Source organism: Bubalus kerabau, chromosome 22 (assembly GCF_029407905.1).
Source record: "Bubalus kerabau isolate K-KA32 ecotype Philippines breed swamp buffalo chromosome 22, PCC_UOA_SB_1v2, whole genome shotgun sequence".
Lineage (NCBI taxonomy): Eukaryota > Metazoa > Chordata > Mammalia > Artiodactyla > Bovidae > Bubalus > Bubalus kerabau.
Window position 1 is genome coordinate 25,950,120 of NC_073645.1, and position 22,007 is coordinate 25,972,126.

The following is a 22,007-nucleotide window of genomic DNA, read 5'->3' on the forward strand; positions in this document are numbered from 1 at the left end:
CCAAAATGTCACCTAATCATAAGGGGGCCAGGAAATTCAAGCCTGCCCACATGCCAGGAAGGGGGAGAACCAGAAATATTTGGCCAACATGAAAACCATGAAAAAAATCTCTGCTGTAATAGCTAAGAAGTTTTGCTTTAGATCATATATAGTGCAGCATGAAGGTTTCAAGTTAATTTACCTTTAGGTAAGAAACAATTAGAAAAGTGACAGGAGGCAAAAAGTAGAGTTAGGTGCTGATTATGCCATGGGAGAATGTACTTTTAAAATTATGAGGTAACACAGAAGCATAAAGGATTGTGATATGATGCTGGGCAAGTTAATGTAGGTAATATAAAAAAGTGGTTAGCCCAGAATCTTTTAGGCTTGACTCTAAAATATTCCCTGGTGGCTCAGAGGGTAAAGCGTCTGCCTGCAATGTGGGAGACCCGGGTTCAATCCCTGGATTGGGAAGATCCCCTGAAGAAGGAAATGGCAACTCACTCTAATATTCTTCCCTGGAGAATCCCACGGACGGAGGAACCTGGTAAGCTACAGTCCACGGGGTCGCAAAGAGTCAGACACGACTGAGCAACTTCACTTTCTTTCTTTCTTTTTCTAAAATGTTCTCAGAGACAGGCTCTTCAGCAGAGTGCATTTTGCTTGCTTATGCCGCCTCCCTTGGGTGTGACCTAACCCTGCAAGGCTGGGAGCTGACCAGACCGTAGAGGCAGGAGATGTTACAGGGCAGCAGTGGGAAGCCAGTTCACTCCCAGAGCTCCTTTCCGGCCTCAAAACCCCTCCCTGAGGGCTCCACTAACAGTCCGGTCAGCCAGTATTGAAAGGAGAGAAGTGTAAGTTAAATTATTTAAGCAAATGTCCGCTGTGACTCTGGGAAGGACCACAAGGGAGACTTCGGACTTAAACTTAACGTCTGTGTTCTCTGGTTAGGAATGGGGTTTTTCTGTCTGCTGATGGGAAAAGGGGAAAAGATCCTCTCCTCATTGTCCTCCGCCTGTTCTGTCACCAGACCTCGGCAGAAGTTTCTGTGGAACTGTGACATGTGCTAAAAGCAGCAAGGTGCAGCAAGTGGTGTTGCCAGCCTGCCAGGGCTGGAAGGCACTACTGCTGTCCTGTCTTACCCCATAGGGGTGGTTCTGTGGGTAGATTCAGAGAGGACACCCCTGGGGGACAGAAAGAAACACCCTGGCTGTTGCCAGAGGCCACACCCTAAATTTCAGTGGGCTCTTTCAAAATATTGTGTCTGGTACAAACAGAAAAAATCAGGGATTTATTCATTTGTAATTGTTTACCAGGAAAAAGAAGCTTTTTTTTTTTTTAATATTCATTCTGATAAGAGTTATAGAAATACTTAACATATTCTAAACACAAACTTATAGTTGCAGAGCAGATGATTAAAAATAATATATAACATTTGTAATGGAAAAAATTGAAGTTCCTCAGAAATAGGGAGCAAATGAAAAATAATGTAATCTAGTCTCATTTAATAAAAACTCACCTTAAAATTATTCCTCAGATTTATTTTAATTGAGAAAAAGTATTTTTTTCCCAAAGAAGTAAATGTTCATCTTAGAAAATGCAGGAATTGCAGATAAACAAAACATAAGAACTGGTAACAGAAAATCCTGTTGTCCAGGAATAATCTCATGATTAACTTCCTGATCATCCCTCTGGATATTTATACTTTTTTTAAAGCAAAAGTCGGGGTCATATTTTATGCTGTTTTGTAATGGCTTTTTTTTTCATTTAGTATTTGAAACATATTATTATGTCAAAAATAGTATTCTGTGGATAATTTTTTTAATGATTCATATCATTTCATTGTATGAAGACATTCCCAGAGGAATTTTTAAGCCTATTCAGAAATTTATTAATTATTTTTTAAGCCAGAAGAAATAAAATTTAGTCACAGATATTTTTAAGTTTTAACTTACTTTGTTTCTAGTTTTATAATTTGAAAGAAGAAAATAAAAATTAGGGTAAGCAATTAAAATTTCTTCTCATAATCCCACAACTTAAAGATGTCACTATTTTTGTGTTTTTCTTTGCAATCTTTTTTTCCCCTCTAATCTCTATTTATTTTTTAAAGCAAAATTGCTCATTTATTAAACAAATTAGAAGCCTTTTCTGTATACATGTGAAGATTGGAGAGGGGTTCTTATATTAGGGTTTGCTGGGATTCTCTAAATATGATCAAAGAGGACATCAGTGGGAAATGAGACTAAACAGTCCACCTGGGGAAAAGAGAGCTGTGGGCTTCTCCCCTGCTCCTCTGCTCCTCTCTCGAGCCAGGTGGAAGAAAGGGAGACCACTGATGCTTCCCAGTCTAAGCCAGCTGCAGGCAGAGCGAGGTGGGGGAGTTGATTATTTGTGATGATGTGAGATGGAATTGTACCAGCTCATATCAAGAGCAGAGGAAGTTGTTTATACTCTCCAGGGAAGTAATGGGCTGAGGCAATTAGAATTTTTCCACCTCTAACTTCCGTGACTCCTGTATGATGGAGGCAAAGTGGTAGAGGAGAAAACTTTTATCAGGCAGTCCCTCTGGGGTCCTCTGCAACTGCTTGTCTGCTGACTTGTGGAGATTCTGAGAGGCTTTTCATTCTTGGTGGGGAGCCTGGGAGCCATCCTTGTGGGCCAGGGCTGGTGAGGGGAGATGGGCACCAAGAGGGGCTGAAGCATTTTCTCAGATCTCTTAAGAGAGGAAGGGCACATTGTCCTGAAAGGTAAGCATACTTAATGCCCACCAGACCTAAAATATAGGAGAACCTGGGGTGCTAGACCAGCATCTCAGCACTCCTCCCCTCTCCCAAGAGCCTGGAGGCACCCCGGAGTGAGTAACCTCTTTTAGGGTCACTTTTCTTAACATTCCTGCCCTCTTCCGTCCCACATATCTTTCACTCTCGATTTATGAAAATTGAATATCGGTTCTGAATGTAACTGCCAGGCAAGGCTCAACAGTGCTAGCTTCGGCTAGGTGCACACCATCCCAGTCTCCCTGTGCTGCGAGGGGCCCCTCCAGCTGGTGTCCCACTGGCATTCATGGTGTGCCTGCCCCTCTCTGTCTCTCCTTCCCTCCCAGGGTTCTGGCTCGTGTGGACCATCATCATCATCCTGAGCTGCTGCTGCGTCTGCCACCACCGCCGAGCCAAGCATCGCCTTCAGGCCCAGCAGCGGCAGCATGAAATCAACCTGATCGCCTACCGGGAAGCCCACAATTACTCAGCGCTGCCATTTTATTTCAGTACGTACTCCAGAAGCCACCAAACCCGCTCTCGGAGGGAGTGGGGGGTGGGGGCAGGCGTGACACACAGACTGTGGGCCTCAGGGCTTGGCCTCTTTATGCCTAGAGCAGGGTCTCAGAAGTGGGAACAAGAGGCTGTGCACCTTGAGCACCGAGAGGCCAAGGCTGTGGATGTAGCCCCTGGGCCGTTCCATTCCACACTGGCTGGGTTCTCACTGCATCTCTGCTCCTTTAGATTTTTGTTAGGCGTGTTGTTGAATGGTGTATGATATGAATGAATTGAGATTTTGAGGTCAGTGGCCTTGAAATCTCTCCATTTTGCTTCCTGCCATGTGATATGCCTAAGCAGAGGCTGCCATAAAAAGGGCAGGAGTGGGAGGTGATAGTGGGATTTCCTGAGAACCAAGAAACTCGATGATTCACTGAAGGGCACACTCACCTGACTTCCGTGGAGTTCCTTCCACTGATCTCTCAAAGGATTGGTGGAGGCCCAGTGGTGCAGCCTGTCCAAAGGCATTCTGCAGTGTGTTCTACAGAATAAAATAGTCGTAAATTTGGAATTCCTCATCTAGAAGAGTTAAGTGCTTTGCACAGTGGCCGGTGTATAGTAAGTGCTCAATAAATGCTTGTAATCACTGTTATAATTAGATCATCTGTGTCTCAAAGCAGAGGATGACTCACCTGCCATGTTCCTAATAAGCCTTGATGACAGGTCCCTCATCCTGCATTGGTAAGCCACCTGCTCTTGGTCTGAAGCAGGATGAGGTTTAGTATGTCTTTCCAGCCATACTAGGGTGAGAGGCAACACAGCTTTCCAGCCTCCCAGAGAAAGGCTGTCTTCACGATATACATCTGGAAAGTCGCTCACAGCCCTTTGTCCTGCCTGCACCTGAGAGTTATCACTTGATGGGTATGCTGGGGGTGGGATGAGATACCTGTGAGCCTGCAGTCTGTCCTGTAACAATTGCCAGTGCAGTAATTTCTCCTCCCTACCTCCCCGTTTTAGGGTTTTTGCCAAACTATTTACTACCTCCTTATGAGGAAGTGGTGAACCGACCTCCAACTCCTCCCCCACCATACAGTGCCTTCCAGCTCCAGCAGCAGCAGCAGCAGCAGCTACCTGCACAGTGTGGCTCTGCAGGCAGCAGCCCCCCAGGCACCGACCCCACCAGGGGCTCCCAGGGGGCTCAGAGCAGCCCCTTGTCCGGGCCCAGCAGAAGTAGCACGCGACCCCCAAGTGTCACTGACCCTGAGCCCTCCGACGTGCCAGCAGACCCAGCAGCCACCAAAACCTCTGGCATGGAGCCCGGCGGCTCTGTGGCTGGCCTGGGGGAGGTGGACCCCACGGCCTTCCTGGACAAGGATTCCGAATGTAAGGAGGAGCTTCTGAAAGAGTACAGCTCTGAGCAGGGCAGCGCCCTCCCTGACAACAAAGACAAGACACCTGGCAGACATCGCCGCTTCACGGGTGACTCAGGCATCGAGGTGTGTGTGTGCAACCGGGGCCACCATGATGATGACCTCAAAGAGTTCAATGCGCTCATCGACGATGCTCTGGACGGGCCCTTGGACTTCTGCGACAGCTGCAGTGTTCGGCCACCTGGCGACGAGGAGGAAGGTCTCTGCCAGCCCTCCGAGGAGCAGGCCCGGGAGTCCGGGCATCCACACCTGCCAAGGCCGCCTGCCTGCCTGCTGCTGAACACCATCAACGAGCAGGACTCCCCAAACTCCCAGAGCAGCAGCTCCCCCAGCTAGAGCAGGTCCTGGCTATACCTGAGATCTTGGCGATGCAACCAGGGTAGGGGAAAACCATGCGAGAAGCATTAAGTAACTGTGTTCCTTCCCCCGCACCCCCTGCTCCTGCATTTTCCTGCATCTCCAGGTACAGTTTGGGGTGTGGGTGGCTTGCCCCCCCACAGAAACACAGTGCCATGGAGGGCTGAGAAGTTATCCTGTGACTCATTCCTCATACCCCACCCCATTCCCCTTTACCTCTTTTAAAGTCACATCTCACTACCTGCTTGGGTCAGAGAGAGGTGTGTTCAAAAGCCCCCAAGGAGGGAATGAGACCGTGCCCTGAGGTGACTCTTGGTGATGGAATGGATGTGCTTTCCGGTGTTAGTTTATGAGAACCTCGCTGCATCTCTGTTCAGAGGAGGTGGCTGGTCTCAGCTCTGGATGAAGAAGGAAGCTCACAGAGGCCCAGGGATTGTCTCCCCTTGCTACCAGCATCTGTGGAGCCAGAATTGTGTTCTGCTATGGTGGGGAGGAGAGTTGACTAGCAGTTGTGTGGTGGATTGGTAAGGGACTTGTGCTCTCAAATTCCAGCTGACGAGCTCGTGGTGCCAGGGTGTCCTGGAGGGGCCCCTCCCTTCTCAGCAGGATCTGGCTGGCTGCAGGCTGGTTCCAGGCTGGAAGATTATATACCTGCCCTTTGTTTTGTTTTGTTTTTTAAAGAAAAAAACAACAACAAAAGCAAGCTGAAAACAAGAACTTGACCAGTGGGCAGGCAAGAATTCTGTTTTGGAAAAGGGAAGTTGGTGTCTTTTTCTCAACTTGGCCTTCAAAGAGCCTGGCTATAGTTGAGCCAGGAGATACATAATGTGCAGGCTTGGGTGGGGGCTGTCTCTGGAACTCCTGTGGATGAGCAGGAGGCCCAGCAGTGTGGCAGCGGATGGAGGTGCAACTTCCCGTTGTCTCTGCCCTTTGATCTGCACCCATGGGTGACCAGTGCCCTCCCCCCGTCCCAGACACACGTCTGCCGGCCTTCACGTCTCACTGTTCTCTACGAACAAATGAGGCTGTGGGTCCTGCGGAAGGGCAGGCCCACAGTCTGGCTCTCACACAGTATTTTCTCTTGATTCTGAATAAGTTGTTTTGTTTATTTGTTTATTTTTTCAAACTGACCACTTGGAAAAAGAATGCCTTGGTTATCTGTGGTTTTCATGCCCTTTGCCTGCTCCGCACCACCCTTTGAGTAGGGTATCTGATTTTTGTAGCCTATGTAAAGAGTCTCAGTGGCCCAGATAGGAGGGTGTAGGCAGCCCTCCTAAAGGACCACAGGATCCTTAATTCCTGTAGTTTTGCTTCAGAAACCAGGTGAGCTTTGATAGGAATAATCTGAATGGAGAAAGCAAACTGCCGAAACTAACATTCCCTGCCCAGCCCTGTTCACATGAAGAGCTTGGTTCTTCCCCCACTCTTGAATGATGATATTCAGAGTAGGCGTTGACGTTTTGGTTAAGAAAGGAAGGTATATATCTGTATATATATGAATACACACGTATCTATGTGTATGTGTATATATATATATGTATATAAACACATACACACAAAATAGACAAATCTGAGGCTGTGAGGTGAACAAGTGTCTGCATTTGGAGTCCACAAAACCAAAATCCATGTTGAACAAGTGCAGTCTGTACACGATGACTTTTCCAGTAACCTGTGTGTGTCTGTCCATTGTGTGTGAGCCCCCAGCCCTGTTTTCCTGTGAATATACTTTGAACGGCAGCCACTCTGTTCACATTACCCATGCGTTCGGAGCAGGCGCAGCCCTCTCAAGGTAATTTATTTTACGCATTTACTGTTTACTGAGCAAATGTCTGACTGTGCACTTGGGTGTACTCAGCAGTGCTGTTGACGGCAGTCCCCACGTTTGCCAGAGATACTGTGCTCCAAGTAGAGGTTTTACTCTACCCCTCACTGCAATTTGCACATTGCTCCATGGACACGCGGAGGCCTGTGTCCTATTCCCTGTAAGTGGAAAGTGCTCTGAACCTGTCCGCTTTCCCCAGCTGCTCCCAGCCCTTGGCATCAGCCCCCAGGAGGGTCCAAACCCCCTCAGGACAGAGGGCCAAGGTGGAACCTCAGACAGAAGCTTGACTGGATCTTCCGAGTCAAGCTCAGACTGGCTTTGGCCCAGGCATTGGCCCTACCCAGAATTGCCAGGAGGCTTTGATGGCCACCACAGTGCCATAGGGCTTACCTCCCTCTGCTGAGGTCCAGCACGTGGCCGACGTGTGGCCAGAGCAGGCAGGAGTGTGCCTGCAGCCCCCCTCAGACGCCTTTCCTGATGCCTTTTTTTTTTAATCTCAACTCACTAAAGTGTCTCAAAGACTATTCAGTTTTACCAAAATGAACCCTGTTTGAGTTAACTGGTTAAAGGGGTGGATTCTGGCCCTCTGAAGATTCCTTTTCCAGTCAGAGTGGGGAACTGGTCTGCAGGTTTACTGCTGGGTTCACTGCAGTGTCTGACCCTAAAGGCACGAGAAGAAAACGAAAATGCGGTGGGTGGAGCTGGACTCGAGTCCAGTGTCACCGCCTGGCCCCTGCTACATGAGGCTGCCCTGCACATGGAGGCACAGAAGTAGGGAGCTGAAGGACGCTTGAGGGGCCGGGGAGATTTGAGGGAGCCTGGTGTTCCAGGCAAATGAGAAGAAAGGGATGGGTCAAGGGTTTGGTGCTACAGTCGGAAGATTTGCAATTGCTAACACATTCCTGTGTGAGGCACATCACCCTTTGTCAGTTATTGTGAATATGTGTATTTTAAGCAATAAGATTCAGCTGGTCAGACTTTTCTGGGCAGTCTTGGTGATGCATTTCCTGTGCTGTGATTGTTCTGAAGACAGAGTGGCTCTAACCACTGTGAGAAGCCCAAATAAAAAATCCATCCCCAAAACATGATTACGGTTTTTCCTTGCAATGCTTGTTCCTTTTTCCTCCTTCCCTTGAGATTCCTCACCTTCTCCACATAGAGGCCAAGAGACATCACAGCCGTCAGGACAGGCACTTGGGCTGAGGGCAAGCTGAGGGCACTTTCTGTCCTGAGGACTTCCCCCCAAACCCCTTGCTCTGCCAATGGGATATTTCTGAGTTCTTCATAAAGTCCCACAAACAGGTTAAAAGCAGATCCCCCCACCAAAAGCAGAAACACATTTTGTTAGAGACTCCGTAGCTAAGACATTAAAGGAAGCGAGCCATTCTGGGGAACTCTTGTATTGGTACTGTAGAGTTGTGGGTGGGTGCTTGGCCTTGGAATTTAATACACAAACTGCAGCATGGAGCCCCTATTTTGTGCTCAGCGCTGTGCTGGGTCCTGAGGAGAATGTGAAAGAAATGTGTAAGACAAGGCCCCTCCTTCTGGAAGTTCAGTTACAGTGGAGAGGACGAAGCAAACTCATGTGAAATAGCTAACCAACAATGTGAGGGCGTTTGAGAGGAAGTGGGCACTACAGATTCAGAGAAACTTGAGGAGCGTGAGGGGTAGTGTAGGGCTTGCATTCCAGGCAGGGACCACAGAACTGATTTTCAGGCGGCTTGGAGCCACTGGTGTGCCAACATCTGCCATCATGGGCCAATAGACTTATTGTCACTTTACCCTCTGCTTAAGACTGTCCTCTTAGCACTTTGAGTCAATGGTATTAAAGTCCCTTCTCCAAGACTGGGAAGGAACAGCCTCTGCCTCTACCCAGATGGGCGGAACACCCCGACCCAGCGAGACTTCTCTGGGCCACATGCAGGTGGGCAAAGCAGGATGATGAGTACCCACAGAACCCTCCTGTGAGGCCTTGCCTCCCCAGGAGGAGTAATGGGCCAGTAGGGTATGCTGGCAGAGAGCGTTGTCCTCTTTAGCCCCTGGGTTTGCCCAGCAGTCAGCCCTGTGGTTTCTGAGAGTCCAGTAAAGCCAGGCATGCTCCCGGCCCCATCTGACCCTGGACCAGAGGTTGCTGCCCTGGCCTTTCAGTAACTCTGGTGGGATGGTTGCCGCCTAGTTCCTTCTAAACTGCTGGGCTCCTCTAGGTAACCCCAGGGGAGCCATTTAGCATCTGGGGACAGTTACGTTCTGAAGGCACAGGAAGGAACTGGCGGAGCACATCATTCTTAGCTGCTTAAGCTAAGGTCTGAATGGCACAAAAACAAAACGGTACGGCTATTGCAGGTTGCATACCAGAGGCTGTTCGTGTACTCTTACTGCCCAGGTCGTTAGTGACCCCCTCACAGCACCCCAGGCTCCTGGGTCACTGAGTTCCTCATTTCTCAAATGAGGTGCAGCATTTGCTGTCTTTACCACCCCTGGTGACCAAGTTCAGGTGGAGACCATACCAGTCCCTTGAAAGCACAAAACAGATTTGATGAACAAGAATTTCAAGAAACACCCTCTATTGTCCAATTTCCTATATTTTCAGCCGGGGGCAAAAATCAAGGTTTAGCTCAGGAGAAGGAGCAGGAAGTGGGTTTGGCTGACTGTTGAAACCTGCTGGAAACCTGGTTTTCATTGGAAAGGGCTGTGGGTCTTGGGAGATATTTGGGATACAGTTCCCAGCTGGGACAGGCGACTGGCCTTGCTTAAGAGCTGAGCACTTACGAGCACCTATCATGTGCTAGGCATTGGGGATGCAAGTATGCCTTAGACCTGGCCCCTCTTTAGAAGAGCTAATAATAGTCTATCAAGGGAGAAGGCACATGAACAGTTTCAGCAGTACATGGTAAGTACCAGGAAGCATGTGTACACAGGATGCTGTAGAGAATGTAGCCCACCTGAGGGTTCAGGGCAGCCTTCCTGGATCTGGGCCCTTTAAACTGACTTGCCAGGTGAAGAAAGGTGTAAGGGCAATTCCAGGCAATCAGTCTGCATATTATTGAACGCCTACTGTATGCCAGGTGCTGAAAAGCACAAAAAAAGTGTGGGAAACCTAAAACAGGAGAATGTAGTGTCGTGTCTAAAACTGTGAGCAGTTTCATCCCTCTAGGTAATTGCCTTCTGGAAAGTGACAGGAGATGAAACTGGAGAGGTAAGCTGGTAATAAAAAGATTTTAGTATGTCCTTATTTATTGACTTTATTAACACCAGGTCTTTAGTATAAGCATCTTACCTATATTTTCTATTTTAGCCTCAAAGCAGCCCTCTGAAGTATGGACTGTTAATTATTCCTGCTTTATTAATGGGGATGAAGCATTCAGAGGAGTTAATTAACTAGTCCAAGATCACACAGCTGATGGAGTTGGGGTAGAGCCAGGATTAAAGCTCACATCTATTGATTGCCAAACTACTGCTTAACTAGTTGGCCAGAGAGTGGAGAGTTGTATCCTTTGGGCTCACAAGCCACGTGAAGAACTTTTTCTTTTCAAAGGTGATAGGGAACCAGAGAAGGGTGTGTTGAGCAGGGGAGTAACGTGGTAGCAATTGAATCAGAAACGGCTTCCTCTGGAGCTACTTTATTCCCTCTTCTTCTCCCCTTGCCTAGTTATGAGCCCCCACAGAGGCCCCACACCCAGCCAGTTTTCACCTATCAGAGCCCCTCAGTTTTGAGATGGCAGGTGGTATCTGCTTCAGTAACCCCTTGGAAACACTGTAAAACATTCAAGAATTATTTGGACCTTCTTTGTATCTCTTACTTGCAAGAGTGTTTTGCTCTTCCTCGGAGATTAAAAAAAAAAAAGCTTTTGTGGCAGTTGAGAAGAGGATTTTTGTTTGAGCTAAAATTTCTCCTCTTTCTGTATTAGGCTGCTCCTCGCCACAACTTAATCTTCCATTGTGCATCTTCTCACTAAGGAGTCTCAAGAAACCTAATCCCACTGGAAAATGTTACAGAACACGCTGGTTTTGGAACTGTGAAAAGTTGTCTTTGGGGTCTCCACCCACTTCCCAGCTGCCAGCCTGCCCTGGCTCCAGCAGGAAAGGGGGCAGTGGGCAAGGCCATCTGGAGCTGCAAGAGGGGGGCCTCCTGTGGTCCTGTCCTGCATCAGACCCATCTGAATACCTGCTCCCCTCCCTGACGAAGCTGGTAGCCTTTGGGAGGTTTGTGTAAAACCCTTAGAGAGGTCTGATTTGGTGGGTCTGGACATAGGCACTGATAATAAACCCAGAATCTATTAAGGCACTGAACAGGAAATGCAGATTCATATTTGGTCCTTAGCAACCCTCTGAGGTAAGTGGTGCTATTTCTACACACCCATATTACAGATGAGAACACAGAGATTCAGGAAGGCCTAGTCAGTGGCCTATGCTTACTGGTCCGTAAATGACTACTCTGAGAGAACTTGCTCCTGCAGCCTGACCTCTTATCTTTTGTAACTTGCAACAGTGTGGACCTTTCTTACACAGCCCTTTCTGCTTTTCTTCCTCACCAGAACCTCCGATAATGGCAGCCCAGGTGTTAAGTTACCCCACTTTCCCAACGAGAAGCCAACAGTGAGCCTAAGAGTCAGAGCCTGAGACCCCTGGGGACCAGAACCTGGGGCCTCCTCCTGCAGGCCTCCCCCCAGCCCTCTAGAGCCTCTGTGATTAGATTCCTGTCCTGAGATGGGTGTTTGTCCCCATGAGCGTCCCTGGAGAGAGGGCTCTTTATATGCTGCAGGTTTAGTGGCCACCAGAGGCCGACCAGAACATTCACACACTCACCCACCCACACCCCACAGCTAGGTCACCAGCGAGGGGCTCTTCTCCCCTCAGAACGGGGACTTGGGGGAACCACTCTTCTGAAGGACAGGGACAACCTGTTTCTCCTGCGAAGGCCAGCTTTTACAACGCCTAAGAACTGATCGTTAAATTTTCAGGAGTTTATGAGCTATTTAATCAGAAAACTTATATAAGCTTGCAATTGAGTAAATTATATGTAAAACAAAGGTAATAAATACACAAAACTGATCATTTTCTAATTATTTTACTACATTGCTATTATCAATGCCCTTGAGGTTTATGTCTATGTAGGGTGGGAATACTGTATAATGGTATTAACTGTAATATAATGGCAAATAGTATGTTTTGCTGCTGTGAGTCTCTTCCCCAGCTCCTGTGTGATATTATATTGGTGGCTGGAAATTGGTCATGATGGCAATGTTCACACCACAGTGATCAGCAAACACTACAAATCAGGGCTGTTCCCTCCCACCAGCACCAAATAACTTGTGTTGTTTAATGTTTATTTGCTATCACACCACTACCCTGGTTAAGGGCAGTCTGAGGCTGAAAAGGTGGCTGTAGGGTCTTGATGAAGACCTTCGAGCTTTGCCGAAGATCTGGATTTCCTTCTGCATAAGGAGTTAGGGTTCTTTTATCACCAGACCAATTAGTTGAGTGATGTAGAACATCTGCTTCATTTCTCTTGTGTGTCTAACCTTCTGCTTGTCAGGTTGTCATTCAGCCAAAAGAACACAAGAGGGCTCAGTCTTGAATTCCAGAGATGCTGGGGCAGACAGTGTCCCTGGAGGTCTCCACACCCATTTGCAGCCCAGGCAGGTGCTCAGATGCACATGTGATTCCACACCAAGGAACAAAAGTTGAGCACTAAAAGGATTTAGGTCGGTAGGAAAAGGCCTTCCAGGCAGGGGAAGGGCAGTTTGGGCAGGTGTCAGAGGTCACTTCCTGAAAGCACACTCAACTCTACCCTCTCTCCCCAGCCAGACAGCCAAGCCCTTCTGCACAGATGCAGAAGACCTGTGGGGAGAGCGTGCTGGCTTCTCATTCCACATCACTGAAATATCCTGGGTTCTTGCCCCAGCCCTGCTGCTGAGTCGCTGGGTGATTTAGGGCACGTCATCCCCACATGCCTGCCCCCCTGGCCCTCAGGTTTCTTCTCTTCACCTCTCATTTCACGGCCAGTCAATGGTCTGAATCAGTAGTTGGGGAGTGGTTGATTCCATCCCAGTTACACTCGCCCACCTCTTCTAAAGGGGATGTTGTTCACCTGTTCCTTTCAGAGTCTGAGCAGATTGGAGCACTTCCCTCCTCCAGCTGGGACGCTCTCCACTTTCCGAGCCAAGGGTTGCTCAGCTCTGGATCAGCGACCGGCTGATGGGGTCAAGGGACCCGTGAGAAGGAGGGGGCCACCTCCAGTTTAACCTCTTTCTCATCAGCTCACGGGTGGTGTCATCTCTCTCGGCTGCATGTGTTGGGGGCTGAGTCAGCCACAGCTGCCCACCGTCTCTGGGCTCTTTAGCAAGGCCTCAGGGTCATGGGCCAGGGAAGGCTAGGACTGAGTTGGGGGACAGGAGTCAGGTACCCCTGGATTAGCAAAGCTCTCTGAAGGAAGAAGATGCTGCTGTGATGGAAAACTTTGACCCTCCCTCCTTGTGGGGCTCCCTTGATTTTGTCTGTCTGGAACTTGGCCAGGAGGGTCTCAGTCTTGCCCTGCCAGCTGGTCCAGAGCCCTTCTCCAGTCGGAAGGATTGGGTCACTGATGATCTGACCCTGGTCTGGCTGGCGCCAAGGAGCTGTGGTTGGGGCCTTTGTCTAGGCTAAAAAGCAAGGGCCAGTTTCTCCCAGGGCATCTCAGGACATCGTTTGCTTGCAGACTGGTGAGCAGCCAAGGTTTAAAGATGCTGGTTTTAAGGTTTGAAGAAGGTTCTGTTTTCTAGTAAGACGTTTACAGACTTCCTGGGGTTTGGGGGTGGGGAATGGGGACAGAGCCTTGGTGCTTCAGCAGAAGGCTGCTGTGGAAGCCCTTCCCTGGTCATGGTTACTCCAGTACAGAACAAGGAAAAGGAGACCTACCAGTCTTTGGGGAACAAGACAAGAGGGATGGGTAGTGGTGGGTTGAGTTTGTGGATTACAGACACCTCCCCCAAAGACAAACCTTTGAGGTACACACAGCAATCTCTGGATCAAAGACAACATGACCTGCTGCTCTACTTTCAAAGTGTAAACTCAATCCCACTACTTCTTGCCATCTCCAACGCCATCCCCAGGGTGTAAGCCACCATCGTTTTGCTCTCAGGGACCAGCACAACCTCCTCCCGCAGCCCCACTCTCATCTCTCTGCAGACCAGTTTCCACTTGGATGATTTTTTAAAAATATGAACCAGACATTTCCACCTAAATGTATAAACCCTCCTATGACTTCCTCTCATATCTGGACTAGAAACCAGAACTCCTTCCTCCTACTTAGAAACATTCCGTGGGACCTGGCCCTGCCTGCAGTCTGACTTCATCAGGGACCATTCTTCCCCTCATTGGCTCGAGCATTGGCCTCTCCTACCTTGAGAGCCTCTTCCCTGCTGCTCCCTCAGCGGTGGGCACCTCCCCCCAGTCTTCATGCCTCCCCCACCCTTTCATTCACAGCGGCCTCCCCCACCTCGGCCATTCCACTTGCATCATCAGCACTGAATATAACTGACTCCAAATTGACTCCAAAGCACTTATGAGTCTCTGGAATGTTCATTTGTCAGCCCTCACTAGAATTTTAAGTTTCATGAAACCAAGGAGCCTGAGGGTCCAAGGACAGTGAGTGAGTGGCAAGTAGTAGGTGGTCCATAAAATACTTGTTGAAAGAAACGAGTGAACAAATGAATAAGCTGCTCAGATGCCTTTGGAGAAAGAAACTGTTTTATGCACATCACTGCCAGGGCTGCAGGCTGGGAAAGAAGGCAGAGTGGGCGGGGAGGAAGAAGGAATGGTGGGAGAGGGTGGGGGAGCTCCTCTAATTCTGTGGGATGGGGGCCACATAGGGTGGAGTCATGAGATGCTACCCTCAGCCTGGGCTTCCTTCCAGGCCTGGCGCACCTCGATCTTCACCTTGAAAGGTTTGATCTGCAAGACGAGACTGGCATTGCCCTCCAGAGAGGGTAGCTTCCCATCATCCGGGATCTCCAGGTTGAACCTCTGCAGCAGCCGGGACATGAAGAGGAAGAGCTCCTGGCGGGCTAGCATCTCACCTACGCAGGAGCGGGGTCCTGCTCCAAAGGGCAAGTAGCCTAACGATGGCGAGATGAGTTGCGTCCCCGTGGGGTCCAAGAAGCGCTCTGCGGACACGGGGAGGCGTCAGCCAGGGGCAGGGTCAGTGTCAGTAGAGGAGTAGGGGGAGGACAAGGCCCTGCCTGGGGAGCCCCAGTCTGAGAAGGTGGACAGCCTTATTTGTGTTTGGGGGTGGGGGGCAGCAATCTTTGGAGAGATAAATGCCCTGCTCTCAGGTAGCCCTTAATCACACGGAGAAGATGGAATATTCAGGAAGGATGAAAAGGTGTATTAAACATGAAAATGGCCCCATCCAGCAGGAGAGGGGGCTGACTTCACAGGAGACATATGCCTATGGGCCTTCTCAGAAGAGGAGGCTGCAGTTGGTGGAAGGAGAGTGGGAACCCAGCTGTGAAGAATCTGGGTAGGTGTAGGGTAGGCTAGGGGTGTCAACAGGTCCATGTAGTGGGAGTCAGGAGTCTTCTAGTAGGAAGCTTGGCAGAAGGGAAGCAATGCTGGAGAGGTGGGCACAGAGGGGGCTGTGTGGCCGGCGGGGCAGGACAGAACAGGGACTCACCGGGCATGAACAGGTCGGGCTGCTGCCACTCCTTCTCATTGTGATGCAGTGCCCACAGGTTGACCACAACGTCTGTGCCCTTGTCAATGGTAAGGTCGCCAGTGCTGCCCCAGAGAGGGAGAGGAAAAGAGGGTCTGGAGTATCGTCCTTCCCCACCTTCTCTGCCCCAAGTCTCCGTGGTCCCTACCCTGGGAAAAGAGTCCTTTGCTCCCTCATGCCCGCTCCCTCAGGCCCACTCCTGCATCTTCTCCTCAGCTTCTGCCAGATTGAATATGAATCCAGCCCTCTCTTCCTGAGTAGCACTTAGGATCAACACTTGTGGGTCTGTTAGGGCCTGTGGGTGTGCATATTGAGCTGGTGCGTGTGTGCATGAGTGCGTGTGTGTGTGTGTTGCGGCTTTTGGATTGGGTAGCAGCACGTGTCTCCCAGGCAGCAGGCAGCTTCTGAGGGAGGTCAGGCCGATGGGTCAGTGGGTGTCAGTGGGTAGGAGACACACTGGTCAGTAGGTCGTGGGTAGGATGATCGGTTGTCAGTGATTGACTGTAGGTTGACCAGCCAGCTGGACGGGTCAGATGCTGGGGAGGGACCAGGAGGGCTGGATGTTCCTGGGAGGGAAGGCACACCTGGAGTCAATGACAGCCTTGTGGGGGATCAGCGTAGGGGCCACAGGCCGGATTCGGAGCACCTCTCGGATGGTCGCCTCCAGCAGGACAAGGCGGTTCCGGTCACCGATGGTTGGGGTGCGATTGAAACCTATAATCTGGTCAATGTCATCCTGGATCCTCTTCTTCAACTGAGGGCCAGAACAGGGTGGGTGTTACCAGGGTGTATCAGCCCAGGAGGAGCAAGGGCTTAGAAGAACCTACACTCACACCCAGAAGGGCAAGACCCTTCCCAGTGGCGGCTCTACAACCCTGGCTTTGCTTGCAGAAGATGGGGCAGCTCCACCCAAAGGCCAGAGCCAACCTCTGCTTGGGCAAAGGGTGCAGCCCAGTCATCCTGCGAAGAACTCCCGAGGTACTGACTCTCCCTTTCTCTGGAGCAGAGGTGAGTGTGCCTGGGGTCAGGAGTGCTTGGGAAGGCTCGGGTAGAAAGCAACTCACCGAAGGATGGTGTAGCAGGTAGGCCACGATCCACTTTATCACAGACGTGGTGGTCTCCACACCAGCCCCGAAGATGTCCCCTATGGTAGCGAGCATGTGTCTATTTGAAAGCAGCTTTGAATCCTGGTCTGGGCCAGCATTGTTATTGTCTGCATTCACCTTGGCTTGGATCAGTATGTGCAGCAAGTTAGTGATGGAATCGCTGCTGAAGTTCTCCTGGTTGGGTGAGATTGAGAGATGATGAAGAGAAAGCAGCCCCATCTGCAACGCCTGCCATACTCTCACCCAGACTGTAGACACAAAGGCTTCTCCCACCTGGAAATGAGGGAGTGGAGTGAGGCTAGTCAGGACCCATGAACTGGTGGAAGTGGAGAAACACTGGGCCCTCTTTAAATTTGCAGGGTGGACAGGTCCCTTCAGGGTCCTCTGCAGTCCTTCCTCACTTTTGTACTCCTATTTATTAGTTAAGTCAGGTTTTATTGAGCACCGACTATATGGCAGGCTCTCGGCTAGGTGCTGGAGCTCCTACACTGTCCAAAATGGAGCTTTCCATGTTCTCCTGCCACTTTCCACCTGACTCGTCATCTCTTCTGCTCCATCACCTACCTGACATTTTTCAAGGATTTCATTCAGCAATTCATTTCGCGTTTGAACACAACCCTTCATCTTTTCCATGGCTTTGCTGGGGAATATCTGCAAAGTGGAAATGTTAGATTCTATCTGGCCATCCCTAGCGAGTTCCCACTCTAACCCCCACCTTCAGCCAGAATGGAAAGCAGGATAGGGACCCAGAATGGGACCAATGGTGACAACCAGGACAATTCCAAACAAGAGAGAAAGGAGTCACCTCCACTTCCCCCTTCAATCAAACATCTAGCACTGACTGAGACTACTCAGTTAACACAGACTTGAGTCTCACGGCGTGATTAAGTTCCTTAACTTTTTGAAGCCTGTATTTTCATCTGCATGGGGATAATAAACCCACTTCCAAAGGGAATGCATGATTAATGCATGTGGAGCTTTGGGACTGGCACATGGCATTTCCCAGGTGCTCAGTGGGTAAAGACTCTGCCTGCAATGCAGGAGACGTGGGTTCAATCCCTAGGTTGGGAAGGTACCCTGAAGAAGGAAATGACAACCCACTCCAGTATTCTTGCTTTGCAAATCCCATGGACAGAGGAGTCGGGTGGGTAACAGTTCGTGGAGTCGCAAGAGTCAGACACGACTGAGTGACTAAACAACACCACCACCAACATTATCATGAGTATTAAAATGCATAATTTAAAAGCTAAACCTATTTCTGTAGAGAAGCAGCAAGATTTTGAAGAGTCAGAGGAGGTAGAGGTCACTGTAGTTGAGGTAGTCAGAAAAAAATGCAGTCTGGAGTGAACGGTAAGAGGAAAGAACTGGGGATACGATCAGGGTCTGCTGAGGTCTGCCCACAGGGCCTGGCCCCATCCTCACCTTCAGCACAGGGAATATGTCTAACAGAACTTCCTTGCTCAGAACCTCCAGGATGCCATCATTGACATTTTGTATGGCCTTCAGGGCAGGATCCTCATTCTTGAAGGAGAAGTTGAAGCAGATAAAGCTGATTATGTTGGTCACCGCCAGAGAGAGAGGCTTGGACAGATCTATGGCCTCTCCATGCTGGGTGGCCAGGAAATCACAGAGCACATTGGCTTCCTGATTAACTGGGGAGAGAGAGGGGTGTGAGGGTGGGAGTTGAGCCATCCCTTCACCGCCACCTCGACCAGTTCCATCTGAATCGAAGACAGAGAGCAGATGTCCAGCAGATGGCAGTGGTGGCCAAGAAAATGTGGGATGGAGGCACCCAGAACCCACTCCCTCCCCAACCCTCTGCAGGCTCCTTCAGCCCAGGGCCAGCCAGGCACTCACTGATCTTCTCTAACTTCAGGTTGCCATCCTTGAACAGGGCAAAGGCATTCAGTGCCAGCTTCCGATGCAGCTGCCAGTGGGCACCATGGTCGGCAAAGGCAATGCCCTTTTGGTTGTCTGACAGGATGTCTAGAGTGGCCTTTGGAAAGCAGGAAAGGACACAGGACTCAGACACCATCCACCTACCCTCCCCGAGGGCAATGAGGCTGGTAACTGTCGCACAGCCTCCTTATAGAGCTCCCTGCTTCACTCCACCCTGACCGCAAGGCCTTGGCAGGACAGAACCTATGGCCTGACACTCCCAGCTCCAACAGAGAGACAGAGTAAGGCAAAAGAAAGAACCCTGAATTAGATTGTTCAGATCAATGACAGGGTGAGGCAGCTGTGATGGGATGGACTCTCTAAACTTGTAGGAGCAGAGATTGAGGACACACCAGGCCCCTACCCTTCCCTGGGTCCTCTGGGGATGGGGGCAGCTAAAGGCACAGCAGCTGACCCCCTTTAGTTCTCCCTTCCATTGCCAGCCATGTGCCCAATACAGGGCCACATCAGGAGAGTCACATGTCTTGTCCACCCAGCCTAGACATGGGCCAAGCTGCTTCTGCCCAGAAGACCCCCGAAACTATACAGGTTCCCCCAGACCTTCTGTCTTCTATCCCCGGATCTGCAGGCCCCATCAGACTAGCTGCCTCCTTCCTCTTTGCCCTGGAGAGAAGAAGCCCAGCAGAGATGGGAGAGGGTAGTTGGCCCACAGACCAGGCCGACTGGCCCAAGCAAAGAAGAGTCAAGCCTTGGTCTGATCAAAGATGAGCAGCCAGGGGGCCTTGCCCAGGACATTCAGGGGAGTACCCTGCAGCCAGGTGCTGTGTTGGAGGCTGGCAGTGTTCCTGGTTGACTAGCTCCTACTCCCTTCTGCCCTCAGGAGCAAACAGAAAGCTTGACAGGTTGAATCTTCAGCGTCCTCCCCAAAAGTGCTTGCATAGGTCAATTCCCCAGGGCTGGAGCAGCTTGAGGAAGCCCCAGGGAAATAGTGATCCCAGCCCTCCAAGAATCAGGGTACTTCCCCCTCACAACTTTTTGCAGAGGACGGGAATCACTAACCCGTTTTCCATGTGAACAGTGTTCATCAAAGCTAGTTATTGAGAACTTCCAGCACTGGGCTAAATGCTTTACAGATACTCTTTCAGTGAATCATGAGAGCTCAGATTTCAGGCTTAGAGAGCTAGACTCTTGGGCTTCCCAAGTGGCTTAGATGGTAAAGAACTTTGCTGCAATGGGTGAGACCTGTGTTTGATTGCCGGGTCAGGAGGATACCCCAGAGTAGGAAATGGCAACCCACTCTAGGATGCTTGCCTGGAGAAATCTGTGGAGAGAGGAGTGTGGTGGGCTAGTCCATGGGGTTGCAAGGAGTCGGTCAAGACTGAGCGGCTCACACTTTCAGTTTTTCAGCTGGGACAGATGATGTTGTAAGGGCTCCCTGACCCCCTCAAACCACCAGTCCCACCCTGTCCCACCTCCAGAAAAAGCCAGAAAATAAAGTCTTCCTTTAATTCTTCCTGCCTAGTTTAGAAGCTGGGTGAGGTCTGAGGGGTCGCTCCCCACCCACAGCCCCACCAGTCTGTTATTGGAAGAATCACAGGTTGCTGGAACTAGAAGGGGCATTGCAGGCATGGTCTTGGCTAAAGAACTCAACATGCCCAGGGGCTGGTGAGGGGAGGGATGAGAGGCATTGCTTACCACTTTGGGACGCCCAGAGAATTCCTTGCCCTTCTTGAGAAGCACCTCCCTGGCCAACTGGTGGTGTCCAATCATCACAGTAGTCTTGGAACCCAAACGAAAGGAATAGATGGGGCCATATTTTTCCTGCAGCTTGAAGAAGTTCTTGTGCTGCTGGCCACGTCTGGGGAGGAACGGCAGGCTGCCCACCAGGGGCAGGGACGGGAGGCTCCTGGGGTACTTGGCACCAGAGTGCTTGGTCTTGGGCCAAAATAAATAGGCGAGGGTGAGCAGAAAGACAGCCAGGAGTACCCACATTGTGTCCGGGTGGCAGCAGTCAGGACAAAGAGCTGTGGAGTGGCTTCAGCCACCTTAGGGTGCAAGAAGGCCTTTTTAAGGGCTCCCCTGACCTTCTCCTTGACTTGATGTTAATGTTCGCCTTGTGGAAGTTTATCCTGCAGCACAGCCAGGAGTCCTCTTCCAGAATGGGGAGGGGAGAGGAGGCTTCTTTCAAGAGCTGGCTCCACACCAGGGCAAACCCCTCGGGGAGGGGCTAGGTAAGGGCACAGACAGCTAGTCCCTGTCCCTTGCTCACTGTCCATCAACGTCTCCAGAGTGGGCAGAAGCAAATGATATCTGGATCAGGAATCACGGCTCGGGACTCTCTGTATTACGAAATCACAATCAACAGACAGCTATCCAATTTTATCATCTGAGGAAAGAGAGGCCTCCCAGGGTAAGGCTTATATAAAGTCACACAGATAGTGATGCATTGAATGCAGTTCTCTTCATTCCACGTTTTCTGCTTTTGCCCAGGGGAGTGAAAGCCTTGGTTTGAGAGCAGGGGCCCTATTGTCAGACGGGTTTAGCCTCAAATTCTAGCTTAGCCGCTTTCTTGCTATATGACTTTAAAAGGTTTAGTATGTTAAAGTACACATAGCATGAAGTTTACCATTTTGAGTGTACAATTCAGTAGCATTGAATATACTTCACAGTGCTGTACAGCCGTCACCACTGTCTGCTTCCAAAACTGTTTTCTTAACCCCAAACTGAAAGTATATCCAGGAAGCAATAACTCCCCCTTCCCCTCCCCCAGGCCCTGGTAAACTCTAATCTGTCTCTGTGAATATGCCTATTTCACTTAAGTGGAATCATATAACATTTGGTCTTTTGTGACTGGCTTGTTTCACTAGGCGTAATGTTTTCAAGGTTCATCTACTTTGTAGCATACGTCAGAACTTCATTCATTTCCCAAATATTTGTTTATTTGGTTGTGCTGGGAGTTGGCTGCAGTACTCAAGACCTTCAGTCTTCATTGCAGCATGTGGGTTCTAGTTCCCTGACCAGGGATTGAACCTGAGCCCCCTGCATTAGAAGTGTAGAATCTTAGCCACCGGACTACAAGGGAAGGCCCCTCCACTCCTTTTTATGACTGAACAATATTCTAGTAAGCGGGTATGCCACCTTTTGTTTGTTCATTCCTCAGTTGATGGACACTTAGGTTGTTTCCACTTTCGGCTACTGTGAATAATGCTGGTATGGACAGGGGTGTACATGTCCACAGCATGTACATAGTATCTATTGGGTCCCTGTTTTCAATTTTGGGGGTGGTAAATACCTAGAAGTGGAATCGCTGGGTCATATAGTAACTCTATGGTTACTTAAGCTGTTTTACGGAGAAGGAAATGGCACCCCACTCCAGTATTCTTGCCTGGAAAATCCCATGGGCGGAGGAGCTTGGTAGGCTGCAGTCCACGCTAAAGGTCGGACAGGACTGAGCGACTTCGCTTTCAG

General features: G+C 50.0%; 2 protein-coding genes across 4 annotated transcripts in view; one reads left to right on the plus strand and one right to left on the minus strand.

The window, feature by feature from the left end:
- The window catches only part of WBP1L (WW domain binding protein 1 like), a 61,298-nt gene extending 53,373 nt beyond the window's left edge, over window positions 1-7,925 (plus strand). For all 3 annotated transcript variants that reach the window (XM_055560857.1, XM_055560858.1, XM_055560859.1), the window contains 2 exons: window positions 3,083-3,244; window positions 4,251-7,925. In XM_055560857.1, the coding sequence (XP_055416832.1) occupies window positions 3,083-3,244; window positions 4,251-4,999 (911 nt within the window). In that variant the 3' untranslated portion in view covers window positions 5,000-7,925. The remainder of the gene's footprint in view (window positions 1-3,082; window positions 3,245-4,250) is intronic.
- Window positions 7,926-14,476: 6,551 nt separating this feature from the next.
- Window positions 14,477-20,531, minus strand: LOC129636640 (steroid 17-alpha-hydroxylase/17,20 lyase-like). Its single transcript, XM_055560182.1, has 8 exons — window positions 20,235-20,531; window positions 18,498-18,636; window positions 18,063-18,292; window positions 17,205-17,291; window positions 16,599-16,814; window positions 16,119-16,288; window positions 15,496-15,599; window positions 14,477-14,986 (listed from the first exon to the last, which is right to left on the minus strand). The coding sequence occupies exons 1-8, from the start codon at window positions 20,529-20,531 to the stop codon at window positions 14,700-14,702; spliced, it is 1,530 nt and encodes a 509-aa protein (XP_055416157.1). The 3' UTR covers window positions 14,477-14,699.
- Window positions 20,532-22,007: the final 1,476 nt, after the last annotated feature.

Coding starts and splice junctions, on each gene's coding strand:
- LOC129636640 (XM_055560182.1), bottom strand. CDS start 20,531: ATGTGGGTACTCCTGGCTGTCTTTCTGCTCACCCTCGCCTATTTATTT. Junction 17,292..18,062: donor ACATATTCCCTGTGCTGAAG/GTGAGGATGGGG, acceptor TCCACTTTGCAG/ATATTCCCCAGCAAAGCCAT. Junction 16,815..17,204: donor AAATCCTTGAAAAATGTCAG/GTAGGTGATGGA, acceptor TCACCCAACCAG/GAGAACTTCAGCAGCGATTC.